At 43.8% G+C, this 17493-nt stretch overlaps 2 protein-coding genes across 3 annotated transcripts in view; one reads left to right on the forward strand and one right to left on the reverse strand.

Moving 5' to 3' along the window:
- Positions 1–3741, forward strand: part of LOC123164465 (TBC1 domain family member 5 homolog B) — a 4782-nt gene extending 1041 nt beyond the window's left edge. The window contains exons 2-5 of one of the 2 annotated variants that reach the window (XM_044581973.1): positions 12–115; positions 610–786; positions 1332–2965; positions 3337–3741. In XM_044581973.1, the coding sequence (XP_044437908.1) occupies positions 12–115; positions 610–786; positions 1332–2965; positions 3337–3471 (2050 nt within the window). In that variant the 3' untranslated portion in view covers positions 3472–3741. Of the gene's footprint in view, positions 1–11; positions 116–609; positions 787–1311; positions 2966–3336 lie in introns of those variants that run through there. The other variant, XM_044581974.1, reaches the window with a different exon arrangement.
- A 403-nt stretch (positions 3742–4144) lies between these two features.
- LOC123164466 (diphthamide biosynthesis protein 3) lies at positions 4145–6431 on the reverse strand. Its single transcript, XM_044581975.1, has 2 exons — positions 6000–6431; positions 4145–4454 (listed from the first exon to the last, which is right to left on the reverse strand). Exon 1 carries the CDS (start codon positions 6292–6294, stop codon positions 6043–6045), a length of 252 nt encoding a protein of 83 aa, XP_044437910.1. The 5' UTR covers positions 6295–6431; the 3' UTR covers positions 4145–4454; positions 6000–6042.
- Positions 6432–17493: the final 11062 nt, after the last annotated feature.

Here is a 17493-nt window from a genome sequence, read left to right on the forward strand (position 1 = left end):
TGTTGTTGTAGATATGCTAATTTGCGGCGGCGGCTGCTGATAGATCCCCATCTGTCCAAGGATGAAGACGGTGCTCCTAATCTTGTTGTGGAGAACCCACTATCACAGAACCCAGGTGGGTAAGCTTTTCCTCAACTTGACGTTGCTTGCGGCACCGAGCTTCCACTTAAATTCCTGTAGATTTAGGCTGTTACATCAGATACTCTGGAGCACCTTGCTCACACCACAATGGTTGCTGATAAAAATTGATGATGATCTGTCACCATCTCTCTGGTTAAATGGTTGGTGCTAGATGACTCAGGGGAGGCAGGGTGGGATCAGGATGATAAAGTGGTAACGTGTTAATTCAGATAGCCCTTTTTATCTGAGTTGCCAACAACCATGTCTCACCGCAAGCCCTCAGCTGATAATTGACCGGTTACAACCAACAGAACATGCTGTTGTTCTTCTCAGCAGTTATTCATTTTCTTGGTTCCACGTGTATCCTCGGCAATACAAGAAAAATATATCTTTCACGCGTTCTCTGCAATTTTCACGAATAGCATGAAAACATTCAGTTGCATCAGCTCTTTTTTCTTCTTCTAATCATTTTGTACATCATGGATGCAGAAAGCACTTGGGGTCAATATTTCAGGAATGCGGAACTAGAGAAAATGCTGAACCAAGACCTGTCCCGACTCTATCCTGAATTGGGGGAATTTTTCCAAACAACCACATGTCAGTCCATGCTTGAACGCATACTGCTAGTATGGAGCCTTAGATACCCAGAGTTTGGATATAAACAAGGTAAGTCATCGGTGCGTATTCAGCTATCGTGCACTTCTCATATGGCCTAACATTGTGGAATCCAACTAAGGCTGCAGAGCCTACAATATGTTATACCTAAGAGAATTGGTTTCACAGGGCTCTTATTTATTACTCCCTCCGTGACAAAATGTAAGACGTTTTTTATATGCAAAACCAAAAAAACATCTTATACTTTGGTACAGATGGAGTAGTATTTAATGCTGAGCCATTCTTTTCAAGATATTTTGCAACCACAAACTGTTTCTTAGATATCTGTAATATATTGATGATGTAATACTGGTAGATTCCATGACATAAGCACATTGAACTTAAGTTTGTTTATTAAATTAAGTAGCATTATTTTTGCCATATAGGTAATAATTGTGTAGGTGCACATCTTTCCCACATGTGTAACTCAGCATGCTATTTTAGCTGCTACATAATGTTTTAACTTACTAGGGGTTCCTCATGTTACCTCCTAATTGCACTAATACCCATCTATTTTTGTTGCACAATTGACAACAGAAATCACTTCTCACTTACAGGAATGCATGAACTCTTAGCTCCTCTGTTCTATGTCCTTCACATTGATGTGCAGCACTTTAAACAAGTTAAGGAGCTTCATGAAGAGCTTCTTGGTGACGATTTTGATGGCCAGACATTTCCAGATAGGTTTTTGCTGAACAGGAGTGACAGGGCTAACAATTCTGAGGGTGGTGCAGCTAAAATTAGAAGTTTGGACGAGCTTGATGCTGGTACTAGGGACCTCCTCTTGATAAATGATGCATATGGAGCAGAGGGTGAGCTAGGTATCATTTTATCTGAAAAGTTCATGGAGCATGATGCCTATTGTATGTTTGAGAATTTGATGAACGGGTTGATGAATGGTGCACAAGGTGTGGTTGCTATTACTGATTTCTATTCTCTCAGTCCTGCATCAGAATCAAGCACGGGTTTAACATCTGTAAGGGAGGCATCAGCTGCGATATATCACTTGCTTGCTAGTGTGGATTCCTCTCTTCACAGTCATCTTGTGGAGTTGGGAGTAGAACCTCAGTACTTTGCACTCCGATGGCTTCGAGTCCTATTTGGTCGTGAATTTACACTCGACAATCTTCTGTTTATTTGGGATGAAATCTTCTCTTCTCCAAACCATTCATATTGTACAGACATAAAAAATCGGGGAGACTATCAGTTTAAGGTTTTATGTTCTCCCCGTGGTGCCCTGATTTTGTCAATGGCAGTCTCAATGATGCTTCATCTCAGATCCTCCTTGCTGGGAAGTGAGCATGCGACTTCTTGCCTGGTGAGATTATTAAATTTCCCTCAAGATATTGACTTGAAGAACTTGATTGAGAAGGCCAAGTTATTGCAGTCATTAGCTCTAGAAGCAAATCTTCCGTTGTCTCCTCTGACAGGAAAATCTCCCTTGACTCCACCCAATTATTGGGAAGAGACATGGAAGATGCTTCAGATGTCAGGAGACAAACGAAGTGGTGGTTCAACTGTTAGGATAAAAGGACGGGGATTTTTAAGAAGAAGCGTGTCCGACACCGAATCAAATGTTTCTAGAACAAAGGGTGCCAATGTTGATAACAGCAATTCAACTTCAACTAGCCAGCCTGAGCCTATTATTGATGAACTGAACACCACTGACATAGTTCCTGTCAAATTGATAAACAGTTTACCAACCATGCCTATAGTACACCAAAAGGATTGTGTTGGTCAAGGTACTGCAGAGATCGTTAGAAGTACCTCAAACAGTCTATGTGAGGCAGGCCCGCATGATGGTTACCGTACAACTTCTGCCAAAATTAGAGATCGTATTGATGGAGCTCGTGAGTATTTATCAAGGAATAGGCCTCCATCCTTTCGGCGTCGTACTGATCATGACCATGATACCCGTCATGAGGAAGAACCATGCGTTTCCCATGGCGCCAAGGTGGTTAATGAGCCAGACCCACTGTCTGTGCATAATGATAAGACTGACGAACCCTGTCAGAGTGATGGTAAGACTGATGGATCAGCAATTACAGATCAAACATTTGAATCGGTGGATTGTCAACCAAATCAGGAGCATAGCATATGTTCTGACGTAGGCCCAAGTTTGAAGGTGGCTGATAAGGAGTTGGTCGGAACATTAAGGTCTTTTGGCGAATCAATGGTTGAAAATATTCAGGTAAGCATGCTTGACTAAAGCTGCTGATCGTAAAATTTAAAGTATGTTACTGCCACCTGAACTTACTGCAACACATCACTGTTATTTTCGTAACGAGTCAATGACATATATAGCTCATACCTAATTGAAGGTTTTGCTAAAGCTCCTACTTTATGTTGGTGCTCTATAGATCTATATTCTGCTAATTTTAGATAGTGGTGGATTCATTTTTACAGTACACTTCATCTATAAATCCCCTGTTGAGTCTCTTATACAGAATAATAAAATTGAATTGTATCTGTTGTTAAGTTTACAACCCGAAGCTCAGATCATGAATATCACTCTGAATAATAAGTGTGTTCATCTGTTTCTAATGTGCTTTTATTCAACAGGTTATTGAACTACACTTTCGACCAAATTCACACATGGCATCAGTGCAAAATGGTCCCGGAAGCACAGAGCAAGCCAAGGCGCTTGCAGCCCTCGAGGAACTCAAGAAGATCAGTGATCTTTTACGTCGTGTTTAACTAGTACAACGTCTATCTGTTTTGGATCTTAACTAGTACAGTATAACTATCTCTTTTGTACACGTTTAACTTTCATTTGACAAGACCTCCAAATCAATTGGCTAGTGGTGCAGAATACATCTTTTCTAAGTAGTGTCTACATGATCCAGTAACCTGATAAAAAACATAATTGTATAGTTGATCAAATCTTGGCTGGCTGTAAATAATGACTGTACATTTGATCAAATCTTGGCTGGCTGTAAATAAGTGGAGCTGCAATGATTTTCTCTATTGCTCAGCTTTTCTTTGGCCTGCTCTTGACCAATGATGGATTTGCAAAAAAATGCCGGTGTCCTTTTCCATTTCATATTCTTTTGAGAGAAAGCAATATGGTGCTTTTATTCATTAAAGTGTTACATTGTTCATCAGTCCAGTTGTCTATCCATTGCACTGGCTTATTTTTCTCGATATTAATCAGATCTAAGATGCCCTTTGGGTGTCTTTATTAAAAAATATGTATCTGATTCTTGGGGGAACTAAGAACCTGCTGCTGGTGGCCATTGTGGCCGCATCAGATTATTTGGAACAAAATTAAGAAACTAGTGCTAGCAGGCATTACAAGCCATTTGTTCTGTAAACATTGAGCTTGGACACATATGGCAAGATGGTTTGATTTAAATCATTTAATGACTCCTGTAAAAAAGAGCATGTTTAAGCCACTTCTCATCCAAGCCACACCACAGATTCACAGGTTACCCACAAGGCGCAGCAATGAGATCAGAGTCACCGGGATTACAAAAACTGGGATAGCAAAAATTCGAAGGACCAGTCATGGACAGTGCCTTTGTAACAACTGAGTGGGTACACACAGATAAATTCAGTTAAACAACCAAAAGTTGATACGATGCTGCAATTTTTCTCATTCTACAAGTACAAGTACAGATGCTCCCGCGTATGCCAAACAATCTTCTTCCTCTCCAAGCTATGATTCTGATCCCATCGTCCTGCAAGCAGTGGATGCAAAGGTCAACTCTGTCCAAAATGATTGCAAGATGAAGCATGACAGATGCCACCGAAAGATTCTTATGGAACAGAAGTTGCAGACCCTGATTTTTGCGTTGGCCAAACTAGTTGAGGAAAGCTACTATTGAAGTTCATGGTATAAATCAAACTAGGCAGATTATACATCTCTTAGTGATCTTGGAAGCATGTGAGGGACATTGGCATGGTCTCCCAGCTCCAACAACCTATGTCCAATATGCAATCGTAGATAAACAGCAGGTCGTCCTCATAAAAGCTCTCAATACATGGATGCATCAGGATAGTTCTTACAGGGATTGCCCCTGAGAATGAGTAACCAGGAAAGCTGAACTACAATTACCTCTAAAGAACAACACATAAGGACAAGTACAAAAATGAATTCTCAGAAGGCTCCGATTCAAGTGAACTCAGCCTCCTAGGTAAACTATAGCTAAATTATTATTATTTTTTTGATAAAAGAGAGCTTTCTCTCCGATTTCCATTAAGAGAAATCACCAGGTCTTACAGAAGTAAAAAAGAAACATGAAAGCTACTATGGCATCTCTCGGAGATCACTGGCTATTGAGGAAGAGGGGAAGCCATCCCTTCCCCTCCCATTAGCCCCCAAAGCAGGACCCCCAAGAGATCTAAGGCCTGGGCTCAAAGCAGGTCCCAGCACCAGATTACAACAGAGTTTGAAAACAGAAACATCCAAAGGTGGCATACAAACTGCTCCTCTAACAGGTATCAAACATCATACATTTTTATTCTTCCCAGAGACAAAAGACTGGAGGAGGAATCTAAGTTGAGATGTGACTAGAATCTAAGTTCTTAATGTGTCTTGTCACACACAAACCAAAAGCTGCTGAACAACATAGTTGTTCTAATTCTACAGGATATGCCAGGGGATAATAACAATTTAAAAGGCTAATACTCAGTTAATCACACCAACATATTTCCAAACAGGAACCTATTAGTTATTATGCTAATCAACCAATCGGCTGGTGGAAGCCTCTGGGACTCACCACCAACCTACCACTTATAACCAGAGTTCCAGCTTTGCAGTGTATTTATACTTGACTTACTCGGGTAATGCAAAAAAAATGAATCTACTAAAGCGAGGAATTGGAAATTCAATCTGAAGGGCACACCAAATCCCAAGCATTCAATTTCCCCGCCCCTTCCTCCTCGACCGATCAAAATATTGGGCATAGATGAGCAGTCGGTTAAGCCTAGCACTACACTTTCAGGAAACAAAATATCCATACTTCTTTGTAACTGAAGAAAGTAGTATGTATTGGCATGGTACCAAGCACCAAGATCATAGTTCCCACTTGGACAAACTGAAACATACACCCATGGCCTTCATGAAAAGCTAAAATCTCAGCACAGTTATTAATTACTGAAATCCAAAATCATACAGCAGATCAACGGAAACCCTCGGCACGAACTACACGGCCAAATGATTTCTTTCTGATAACCAACGGAAGCAGTCAGTTCCTAAAACTTCAATCGCCCAAAAAGCTTACCGTCCATGCCGACGAGCCACCCACGGGGGGTGCGGCGCGCTCCTCAGGCGACGGCGACGGGCTGCGGGGCCGCCGGCGGCTTCTGCGGGGGCTCCTTGGCGTCGGCGAAGTCCTCCTCGTTGTAGACGACGGTGAGGAAGAGCGAGCAGGAGGGGCAGCGCGCGATCTCCTCCCCGAGGCGGAGGTCGGCGAGCGTGATCTGGAAGAGGTCGCCGCAGGGGCACGGGTACGTGTACGCCCCCAGCTCCTCGCTCCACTCCATGTCCTCGATCTCCACCTCGTCGTACGCCGACATCGTCGCGCGCCGCCGCGGCCCAAACCCTAGCTGGCTCCGGCAGAAAGTCCTCCGATGGTTTCGCGCCGCCGCCACAAGCGCAAGGAAGGAAGGAAGGGAGAGGCCGCGTGCGAGGGGGCAAAGTGGAGGACGTTTCTCTGCTGTCCCCCTTGCTTATCTTGTTATTTACGAGAGCGAATTTCACATAACCCCAACTTTATGGAACATGGCAAAAAAAAAGATCACATTTTTGGAGTTACTATTATTAGTCATAAAACCATATTTTTACTAGTAGTAAATTGACCCCAAATATCCCATGTGATGTCAAAATTAACCGGCGAGAACCCACTGTTGGGGAACGTAGTAATTTCAAAAAAAATCCTACGCACACACAGGATCATGGTGATGCATAGCAACGAGAGGGTAGAGTGTTGTCCACGTACCCTCGTAGACCGAAAACGGAAGCGTTAGCACAACGCGGTTGATATAGTCGTACGTCTTCACGATCCGACCGATCAAGTACCGAACGCACGGCACCTCCGAGTTCAGCACACGTTCAGCCCGATGACGTCCCTCGAACTCCGATCCAGCCGAGTGTTGAGGGAGAGTTTCGTCAGCACGACGGCGTGGTGACGATGATGATGTTCTACCGACGCAGGGCTTCGCCTAAGCACCGCTACAGTATTATCGAGGTGGACTATGGTGGAGGGGGGCACCGCACACGGCTAAAAGATCAAGCGATCAATTGTTGTGTCCTTGGGGTGCCCCCTGCCCCCGTATATAAAGGAGCAAGGGGGGAGGTGCGGCCGGCCAGGGAGGAGGCGCGCCAGGGAGTAGGACTCCCTCCCTTCCTTGTTGGAATAGGAGAATGGGGAAAGAGGTGGAGGAGAAGAAGGAAAGGGGGGGCGCCGCCCCCCTCTCCTTGTCCTATTCGGACTAGGGGGAGGGGCGCGCGGCCCTTGCCCTGGTCGCCTCTCCTCATCTCCACTAAGGCCCACTATGGCCCATTAACCCCCGGGGGGTTCCGGTAACCCCTCCGGTACTCCGGTAAAATCCCGATTTCACCCGGAACACTTCCGATGTCCAAATATAGGCTTCCAATATATCAATCTTCATGTCTCGACCATTTCGAGACTCCTCGTCATGTCCGTGATCACATCCGGGACTCCGAACAACCTTCGGTACATCAAAACATATAAACTCATAATATAACTGTCATCGAAACTTTAAGCGTGCGGACCCTACGGGTTCGAGAACTATATAGACATGACTGAGACACGTCTCTGGTCAATAACCAATAGCGGAACCTGGATGCTCATATTGGCTCCCACATATTCTACGAAGATCTTTATCGGTCAGACCGCATAACAACATACGTTGTTCCCTTTGTCATCTGTATGTTACTTGCCCGAGATTCGATCGTCGGTATCTCAATACCTAGTTCAATCTCGTTACCGGCAAGTCTCTTTACTCGTTCTGTAATACATCATCCCGCAACTAACTCATTAGTTGCAATGCTTGCAAGGCTTAAGTGATGTGCATTACCGAGTGGGCCCAGAGATACCTCTCCGACAATCGGAGTGACAAATCCTAATCTCGAAATACGCCAACCCAACAAGTACCTTTGGAGACACCTGTAGAGCACCTTTATAATCACCCATTTACGTTGTGATGTTTGGTAGCACACAAAGTGTTCCTCCGGTAAACGGGAGTTGCATAATCTCATAGTCATAGGAACATGTATAAGTCATGAAGAAAGCAATAGCAACATACTAAACGATCAAGTGCTAAGCTAACGGAATGGGTCAAGTCAATCACATAATTCTCCTAATGATGTGACCCCGTTAATCAAATGACAACTCATGTCTATGGCTAGGAAACATAACCATCTTTGATCAACGAGCTAGTCAAGTAGAGGCGTACTAGTGACACTATGTTTGTCTATGTATTCACACAAGTATTATGTTTCCGGTTAATACAATTCTAGCATGAATAATAAACATTTATCATGATATAAGGAAATAAATAATAACTTTATTATTGCCTCTAGGGCATATTTCCTTCAGTCTCCCACTTGCACTAGAGTCAATAATCTAGTTCACGTCATCATGTGATTTAACACCAATAGTTCACATCACCATGTGATTAACACCCATAGTTCACATCGTCATGTGACCAACACCCAAAGGATTTACTAGAGTCAATAATCTAGTTCACATCGCTATGTGATTAACACCCAAAGAGTACTAAGGTGTGATCATGTTTTGCTTGTGAGAGAAGTTTAGTCAACGGGTCTGCCACATTCAGATCCGTATGTATTTTGCAAATTTCTATGTCAACAATGCTCTGCACGAAGCTACTCTAGCTAATTGCTCCCACTTTTAATATGTATCCAGATTGAGACTTAGAGTCATCTGGATCAGTGTCAAAACTTGCATCGACGTAACTCTTTACGATGAACCTTTTTTGTCACCTCCATAATCGAGAAACATATCCTTATTCTACTAAGGATAATTTTGACCGCTGTCCAGTGATCTACTCCTAGATCACTATTGTACTCCCTTGCCAAAATCAGTGTAGGGTATACAATAGATCTGGTACACAGCATGGCATACTTTATAGAACCTATGGCCGAGGCATAGGGAATGACTTTCATTCTCTTTCTATCATCTGCCGTGGTCGGGCTTTGAGTCTTACTCAATTTCACACCTTGTAACACAGGCAAGAACTCTTTCTTTGACTGTTCCATTTTGAACTACTTCAAAATCTTGTCAAGGTATGTACTCATTGAAAAAACTTATCAAGCGTCTTGATCTATCTCTATAGATCTTGATGCTCAATATGTAAGCAGCTTCACCAAGGTCTTTCTTTGAAAAACTCCTTTCAAACACTCCTTTATGCTTTGCAGAATAATTCTACATTATTTCCGATCAACAATATGTCATTCACATATACTTATCAGAAATGCTGTAGTGCTCCCGCTCACTTTCTTGTAAATACAAGCTTCACCGCAAGTCTGTATAAAACTATATGCTTTGATCAACTTATCAAAGCGTATATTCCAACTCCGAGATGCTTGCACCAATCCATAGATGGATCGCTGGAGCTTGCATATTTTGTTAGCACCTTTAGGATTGACAAAACCTTCTTGGTTGTATCATATACGACTCTTCTTTAATAAATCCATTAAGGAATGCAGTTTTGTTATCCATTTGCCAGATTTCATAAAATGCGGCAATTGCTAACATGATTCGGACAGACTTAAGCATCGCTACGAGTGAGAAAATCTTATAGTAGTCAACACTTTGAACTTGTCGAAAACCTTTTGCAACAATTCTAGCTTTGTAGATAGTAACTCTACTATCAGCGTCCGTCTTCCTCTTGAAGATCCATTTATTTTCTATGACTTGCCGATCATCGGGCAAGTCAACCAGAGTCCACACTTTGTTCTCATACATGGATCCCATCTCAGATTTCATGGCCTCAAGCCATTTCGCGGAATCTGGGCACATCATCGCTTCCTCATAGTTCGTAGGTTCGTCATGGTCTAGTAACATAACCTCCAGAACAGGATTATCGTACCACTCTGGTGCGGATCTTACTCTGGTTGACCTACGAGGTTCAGTAACAACTTGATCTGACGTTTCATGATCATCATCATTAACATCCTCACTAATTGGTGTAGGTGTCACAGGACCCGGTTTCTGTGATGAACTTCTTTCCAATAAGGGAGCAGGTACAGTTACCTCATCAAGTTCTACTTTCCTCCCACTCACTTCTTTCGAGAGAAACTCCTTCTCTAGAAAGGATCCAAATTTAGCAACAAAAGTCTTGCCTTCATATCTGTGATAGAAGGTGTACCCAACAGTTTCCTTTCGGTATCCTATGAAGACACATTTCTCCGATTTGGGTTCAAGCTTATCAGGTTGAAGCTTTTTCACATAAGCATCGCAGCCCCAAACTTTAAGAAACGACAATGTTGGTTTCTTGCCAAACCACAGTTCATATGGTGTCATCTCAACGGATTTAGATGGTGCCCTTTTTAACGTGAATGCAGCTGTCTCTAATGCATAACCCTAAAACTATAGTGGTAAATCGGTAAGAAACATCATAGATTGCACTATATCCAATAAAGTACAGTTATGACGTTCGGACACACCATTACACTGTGGTGTTCCAGGTGGCGTGAGTAGTGAAACTATTTCACATTGTTTTAACTGAAGGCCAAACTCGTAACTCAAATATTCTCCTCTACGATCAGATTGTAGAAACTTTATTTTCTTGTTACGATGATTCTCCACTTCACTCTGAAATTCTTTTAAACTTTTCAAATGTTTCAGACTTGTGCTTCATTAAGTAGATATACCCATATCTACTCAACATCTGTGAAGGTCAAAAAATAACGATACCCGTCGCGAGCCTCAACACTCATCGGATCGCATACATCAGTATGTATTATTTCCAATAAGACGGTTGCTTGCTCCATTGTTTCGGAGAACGGAGTTTTAGTCATCTTGCCCATAAGGCATGGTTCGCAAGCATCAAGTGATTCATAATCAAGTGATTCCAAAATCCCATCAGCATGGAGTTTCTTCATGCGCTTTACACCAATATGACCTAAACGGCAGTGCCACAAATAAGTTGCACTATCATTATTAACTTTGCATCTTTTGGCTTCAATATTATGAATATGTGTATCACTACGATCGAGATCCAACAAACCATTTTCGTTGGGTGTATGATCATAGAAGGTTTTATTCATGTAAACAGAACAACAATTATTCTCTAGCTTACATGAATAACCGTATTGCAATAAACAAGATCAAATCATATTCATGCTCAACGCAAACACCAAATAACACTTATTTAGGTTCAACACTAATCTCGAAAGTGTAGGGAGCGTGCGATGATGATCATATCAATCTTGGAACCACTTCCAACACACATCATCACTTCACCCTTAACTAGTCTTTGTTCATTCTGCAACTCCCGTTTCAAGTTACTACTCTTATCAACTGAACCAGTATCAAATACCGAGGGGTTGCTACAAACACTAGTAAAGTACACATCAATAACATGTATATCAAATATAGCTTTGTTCACTTTGCCATACTTCTTATCCACCAAATACTTGGGGCAGTTCTGCTTCTAGTGACCAGTCCCTTTGCAGTAGAAGCACTTAGTCTCAGGCTTAGGTACAGACTTGGGCTTCTTCACTTGAGTAGCAACTTGCTTGCCGTTCTTTTTGAAGTTCCCCTTCTTCCCTTTGCCCTTTCTCTTGAAACTAGTGGTCTTGTCAACCATCAACACTTGATGTTTTTTTTATTTCTACCTTCGCCGATTTTAGCATCGCGAAGAGCTTGGGAATTGTTTTCGTCATCCCTTGCATATTATAGTTCATCACGAAGTTCTACTAACTTGGTGATGGTGACTAGAGAATTCTGTTACTCACTATTTTATCTGGAAGATTAACTCCCACTTGATTCAAGCGATTGTAGTACCCAGACAATCTGAGCACATGCTCATTGCTTGAGCTATTATCCTCCATCTTTTGGCTATAGAACTTGTTGGAGACTTCATATCTCTCAACTCGGGTATTTGCTTGAAATATTAACTTCAACTCCTGAAACATCTCATATGGTCCATGACGTTCAAAACGTCTTTGAAGTCCCGATTCTAAGACGTTAAGCATGGTGCACTAAACTATCAAGTAGTCATCATATTGAGCTAGCCAAACGTTCATAACGTCTGCATTTGCTCCTGCAATAGGTCTGTCACCTAGCGGTGCATCAAGGACATAATTCTTCTGTGCAGCAATGAGGATAATCCCCAGATCACGGATCCAATCCGCATCATTGCTACTAACATCTTTCAACTTAGTTTTCTCTAGGAACATATCAAAATAAACATGGGAGCTAAACGCGAGCTATTGATCTACAACATAAATATGCTAATACTACCAGGACTAAGTTCATGATAAATTAAAGTTCCATTAATCATATTACTTAAGAACTCCCACTTAGATAGACATCCCTCTAATCCTCTAAGTGATCACGTGATCCATATCAACTAAACCATGTCCGATCATCACGTGAGATGGAGTAGTTTCAATGGTGAACATCACTATGTTGATCATATCTACTATATGATTCACTCTCGACCTTTCGGTCTCAGTGTTCCGAGGCCATATCTATTATATGCTAGGCTCGTCAAGTTTAACCTGAGTATTCCGCGTGTGCAACTGTTTTGCACCCGTTGTATTTGAACGTAGAGCCTATCACACCCGATCATCAGCACGAAGAACTTTCGCAACGGTGCATACTCAGGGAGAACACTTATACCTTGATAATTTAGTGAGAGATCATCTTATAATGCTACCGTCAATCAAAGCAAGATAAGATGTATAAAAGATAAACATCACATGCAATCATAATATGTGACATGATATGGCCATCATCATCTTGTGCCTCTGATCTCCATCTCCAAAGCATCGTCATGATCTCCATCGTCACCGGCATGACACCATGATTTCCATCAACTTGATCTATATCAATGTGTCGTCACATGGTCGTCTCGCCAACTATTGCTCCTGCAACTATTGCTATCGCATAGCGATAAAGTAAAGCAATTATTTGGCGCTTGCATCTTATGCAATAAAGAGACAATCATAAGACTTTTGCCAGTTTCCGATAACTTCAACAAAACATGATCATCTCATACAACAACTTATATCTCATCACGTCTTGACCATATCACATCACAACATGCCCTGCAAAAACAAGTTAGACGTCCTCTACTTTGTTGTTGCAAGTTTTACGTGGCTGCTACGGGCTGAGCAAGAACCGTTCTTACCTACGCATCAAAACCACAACGATAGTTCGTCAAGTTAGTGTTGTTTTAACCTTCTCAAGGACCGGGCGTAGCCACACTCGTTTCAACTAAAGTTGGAGAAACTGACACCCGCTAGTCACCTGTGTGCAACGCACGGCGGTAAAACCAGTCTCGCGTAAGCGTACGCGTAATGTCGGTCTGGGCCGCTTCATCCAACAATACCGCCGAACCAAAGTGTGACATGCTGGTAAGCAGTATGACTTGTATCGCCCACAACTCACTTGTGTTCTACTCGTGCATATGACATCTACGCATAAAAACCAGGCTCGGATACCACTGTTGGGGAACGTAGTAATTTCAAAAAAATTCCTACGCACACACAGGATCATGGTGATGCATAGCAACGAGAGGGGAGAGTGTTGTCCACGTACCCTCGTAGACCGAAAGCGGAAGCGTTAGCACAACGCGGTTGATGTAGTCGTACGTCTTCACGATCCGACCGATCAAGTACCGAACACACGACACCTCCGAGTTCAGCACACGTTCAGCCCGATGACTTCCCTCGAACTCCGATCCAGCCGAGTGTTGAGGGAGAGTTTCGTCAGCACGACGGCGTGGTGACGATGATGTTCTACCGACGCAGGGCTTCGCCTAAGCACCGCTACAGTATTATCGAGGTGGACTATGGTGGAGGGGGGCACCGCACACGGCTAAAAGATCAAGCGATCAATTGTTGTGTCCTTGGGGTGCCCCCTGCCCCCGTATATAAAGGAGCAAGGGGGAGGTGCAGCCGGCCAGGGAGGAGGCGCGCCAGGAGGAGTCCTACTCCCACCGGGAGTAGGACTCCCTCCCTTCCTTGTTGGAATAGGAGAAGGGGGAAAGAGGTGGAGGAGAGGAAGGAAAGGGGGGCGCCGCCCCCCTCTCCTTGTCCTATTCGGACTAGGGGGGAGGGGCGCGCGGCCCTTGCCCTGGCCGCCTCTCCTCATCTCCACTAAGGCCCACTATGGCCCATTAACCCCCGGGGGGTTCCGGTAACCCCTCCGGTACTCCGGTAAAATCCTGATTTCACCCGGAACACTTCCGATATCCAAATTGTTGGGGAACGTAGCAGAAAGTCAAAATTTTCTACGCATCACCAAGATCAATCTATGGAGTCATCTAGCAACGAGAGAGAGGAGTGCATCTACATACCCTTGTAGATCGCGAGCGGAAGCGTTCAAGAGAACGGGATTGATGAAGGAGTCATACTCGTAGCGATTCAGATCGTGGTTGATTCCGATCTAAGCACCGAAGAACGATGCCTCCGCGTTCAACACACGTGCAGCCCGGTGACGTCTCCCACGCCTTGATCCAGCAAGGAGAGAGGGAGAGGTTGGGGAAGACTCCGTCCAGCAGCAGCATGACGGCGTGGTGGTGATGGAGGAGCGTGGCAATCCCGCAGGGCTTCGCCAAGCACCGCGGGAGAGGAGGAGGACTTGGGAGAGGGGAAGGGCTGCGCCAGAACTTGGGTCATCGCTGCCCTCCCACCCCTCCACTATTTATAGGTGGGGAGAGAGGGGGCCGGCCCCCTTAGATCTCATCTAGGGTTGGGGGCGGCGGCCAAAGGGGGGAGGAGTGCCTCCCAAGTCAAGTGGAGGCCCTCCCACTTAGGGTTTCCCCTCTCCCATGCGCATGGGCCTTGGGGGGGCTGGTGCCCCTGGCCCATTAAGGCTAGGGCACCTACAGCCCATGCTGCTGTATTGGACGTGGTGGAACATTTTCGGACCTCCGGACCCCTCTGGAATCCTCCGGAACCTTCTGGAAGCTTCCCGGTACAATACCGAAAAACCCAAACTTTTCCCGGAACCCGAACAACAACTTTCCATATATAAATCTTTACCTCCGGACCATTCCGGAACTCCTCGTGACGTCCGGGATCTCATCCGGGACTCCGAACAACATTCGGTAACCACGTACATACTTTCCCTATAACCCTAGCGTCATCAAACCTTAAGTGTGTAGACCCTATGGGTTCGGGAACCATGCAGACATGACCGAGACGTTCTCCGGTCAATAACCAACAGCGGGATCTGGATACCCATGTTGGCTCCCACATGTTCCATGATGATCTCATCGGATGAACCACGATGTCGGGGATTCAATCAATCCCGTATGCAATTCCCTTTGTCTATCGGTATGTTACTTGCCCGAGATTCGATCGTCGGTATCCCGATACCTTGTTCAATCTCGTTACCGGCAAGTCTCTTTACTCGTTCCGTAACACATCATCCCGTGATCAACTCCTTGGTCACATTGTGCACATTATGATGATGTCCTACCGAGTGGGCCCAGAGATACCTCTCCGTTTACACGGAGTGACAAATCCCAGTCTCGATTCGTGCCAACCCAACAGACACTTTCGGAGATACCTGTAGTGCACCTTTATAGCCACCCAGTTACGTTGTGACGTTTGGTACACCCAAAGCATTCCTACGGTATCCGGGAGTTGCACAATCTCATGGTCTAAGGAAATGATACTTGACATTAGAAAAGCTCTTAGCAAAGGAACTACACGATCTTGTGCTAGGCTTAGGATTGGGTCTTGTCCATCACATCATTCTCCTAATGATGTGATCCCGTTATCAACGACATCCAATGTCCATGGTCAGGAAACCGTAACCATCTATTGATCAACGAGCTAGTCAACTAGAGGCTTACTAGGGACATGGTGTTGTCTATGTATCCACACATGTATCTGAGTTTCCTATCAATACAATTCTAGCATGGATAATAAACGATTATCGTGAACAAGGAAATATAATAATAACCAATTTATTATTGCCTCTAGGGCATATTTCCAACAGTCTCCCACTTGCACTAGAGTCAATAATCTAGTCCACATCACCATGTGATTAACACTCACAGGTCACATCACCATGTGACCAACATCCAAAGAGTTTACTAGAGTCAACAATCTAGTTCACATCTCTATGTGATTAAGACTCAATGAGTTCTGGTTTGATCATGTTATGCTTGTGAGAGAGGTTATTTAGTCAACGGGTCTGAACCTTTCAGATCCGTGTGTGCTTTACGAATATCTATGTCATCTTGTGGATGCTACCACGCGCTACTTGGAGCCATTTCAAATAACTGCTCTACTATACGAATCCGGTCTACTACTCAGAGTCATCCAGATTAGTGTCAAAGTTCGCATCGACGTAACCCTTTACGACGAACTCCTTTTCACCTCCATAATCGAGAAAATTCCTTAGTCCACTAGATACTAAGGATAAGTTCGACCGCTGTCATGTGATCCATTCCCGGATCACTATTGTACCCCTTGACCGACTCATGGCAAGGCACACTTCATGTGCGGTACACAGCATAGCATACTGTAGAGCCTATGTCTAAAGCATAGGGGACGACCTTCGTCCTTTCTCTCTCTTCTGCTGTGGTCAGGTCTTGAGTCTTACTCAATACTCACACCTTGTAACACAGCCAAGAACTGCTTCTTTGCTGATCTATTTTTGAACTCTTTCAAAATCATGTCAAGGTGTGCGTTCTTTGAAAGTATCATCAGGCGTCTTGATCTATCTCTATAGATCTTGATGCCCAATATGTAAGCAGCTTTATCCAGGTCTTCCTTTGAAAAACTCCTTTCAAACAACCCTTTATGCTTTCCAGAAATTCTACATCATTTCGGATCAACAATATGTCATTCACATATACTTATCAGAAATGTTGTAGCGCTCCCACTCACTTTATTGTAAATACAAGTTTCTAACAAACTTTGTATAAACCCAAAAACTTTGGTCACTCCATCAAAGCGTATATTCTGACTCCGAGATGCTTGCTCTAGTCCATGGAAGGATCGCTGGAGCTAGCATACCTGTTAGCATCCTTAGGATCGACAAAACCTTTCTGATTGTATCACATACAACCTTTCCTTACGAAAACTGGTAAGGAAACTTGTTTTTACATCCATCTGCCAGATTTCATAAATGCAGCTAATGCTAACATGATTTCGACGGACTTAAGCATCGCTACGGATGAGAAAATCTCATCGTAGTCAACTCCTTGAACTTGTGGAAATACTCTTTGCCACAAGTCGAGCTTCATAGACGGTAACATTACCGTCCACGTCCGTCTTCTTCTCAAAGATCCATTTATCTCGGATTTCATGGCTTCTAACCATTTGTCGGAATATGGGCCCACCATCGCTTCTCCATAGCTCGTAGGTTCAGTATTGTCCAACAACATGATATCTCAGACAGGATCACGTACCACTCTGAAGTAGCACGCATCCTCGTCGTCCTACGAGGTTTGGTAGTGACTTGATCCGAAGTTTCATGATCACTATCATAAGCTTCCACTTCAATTGGTGTAGGTGCCACAGGAACAACTTCCTGT

Source organism: Triticum aestivum, chromosome 7D (genome assembly GCF_018294505.1).
Source record: "Triticum aestivum cultivar Chinese Spring chromosome 7D, IWGSC CS RefSeq v2.1, whole genome shotgun sequence".
Classification (NCBI taxonomy): domain Eukaryota; kingdom Viridiplantae; phylum Streptophyta; class Magnoliopsida; order Poales; family Poaceae; genus Triticum; species Triticum aestivum.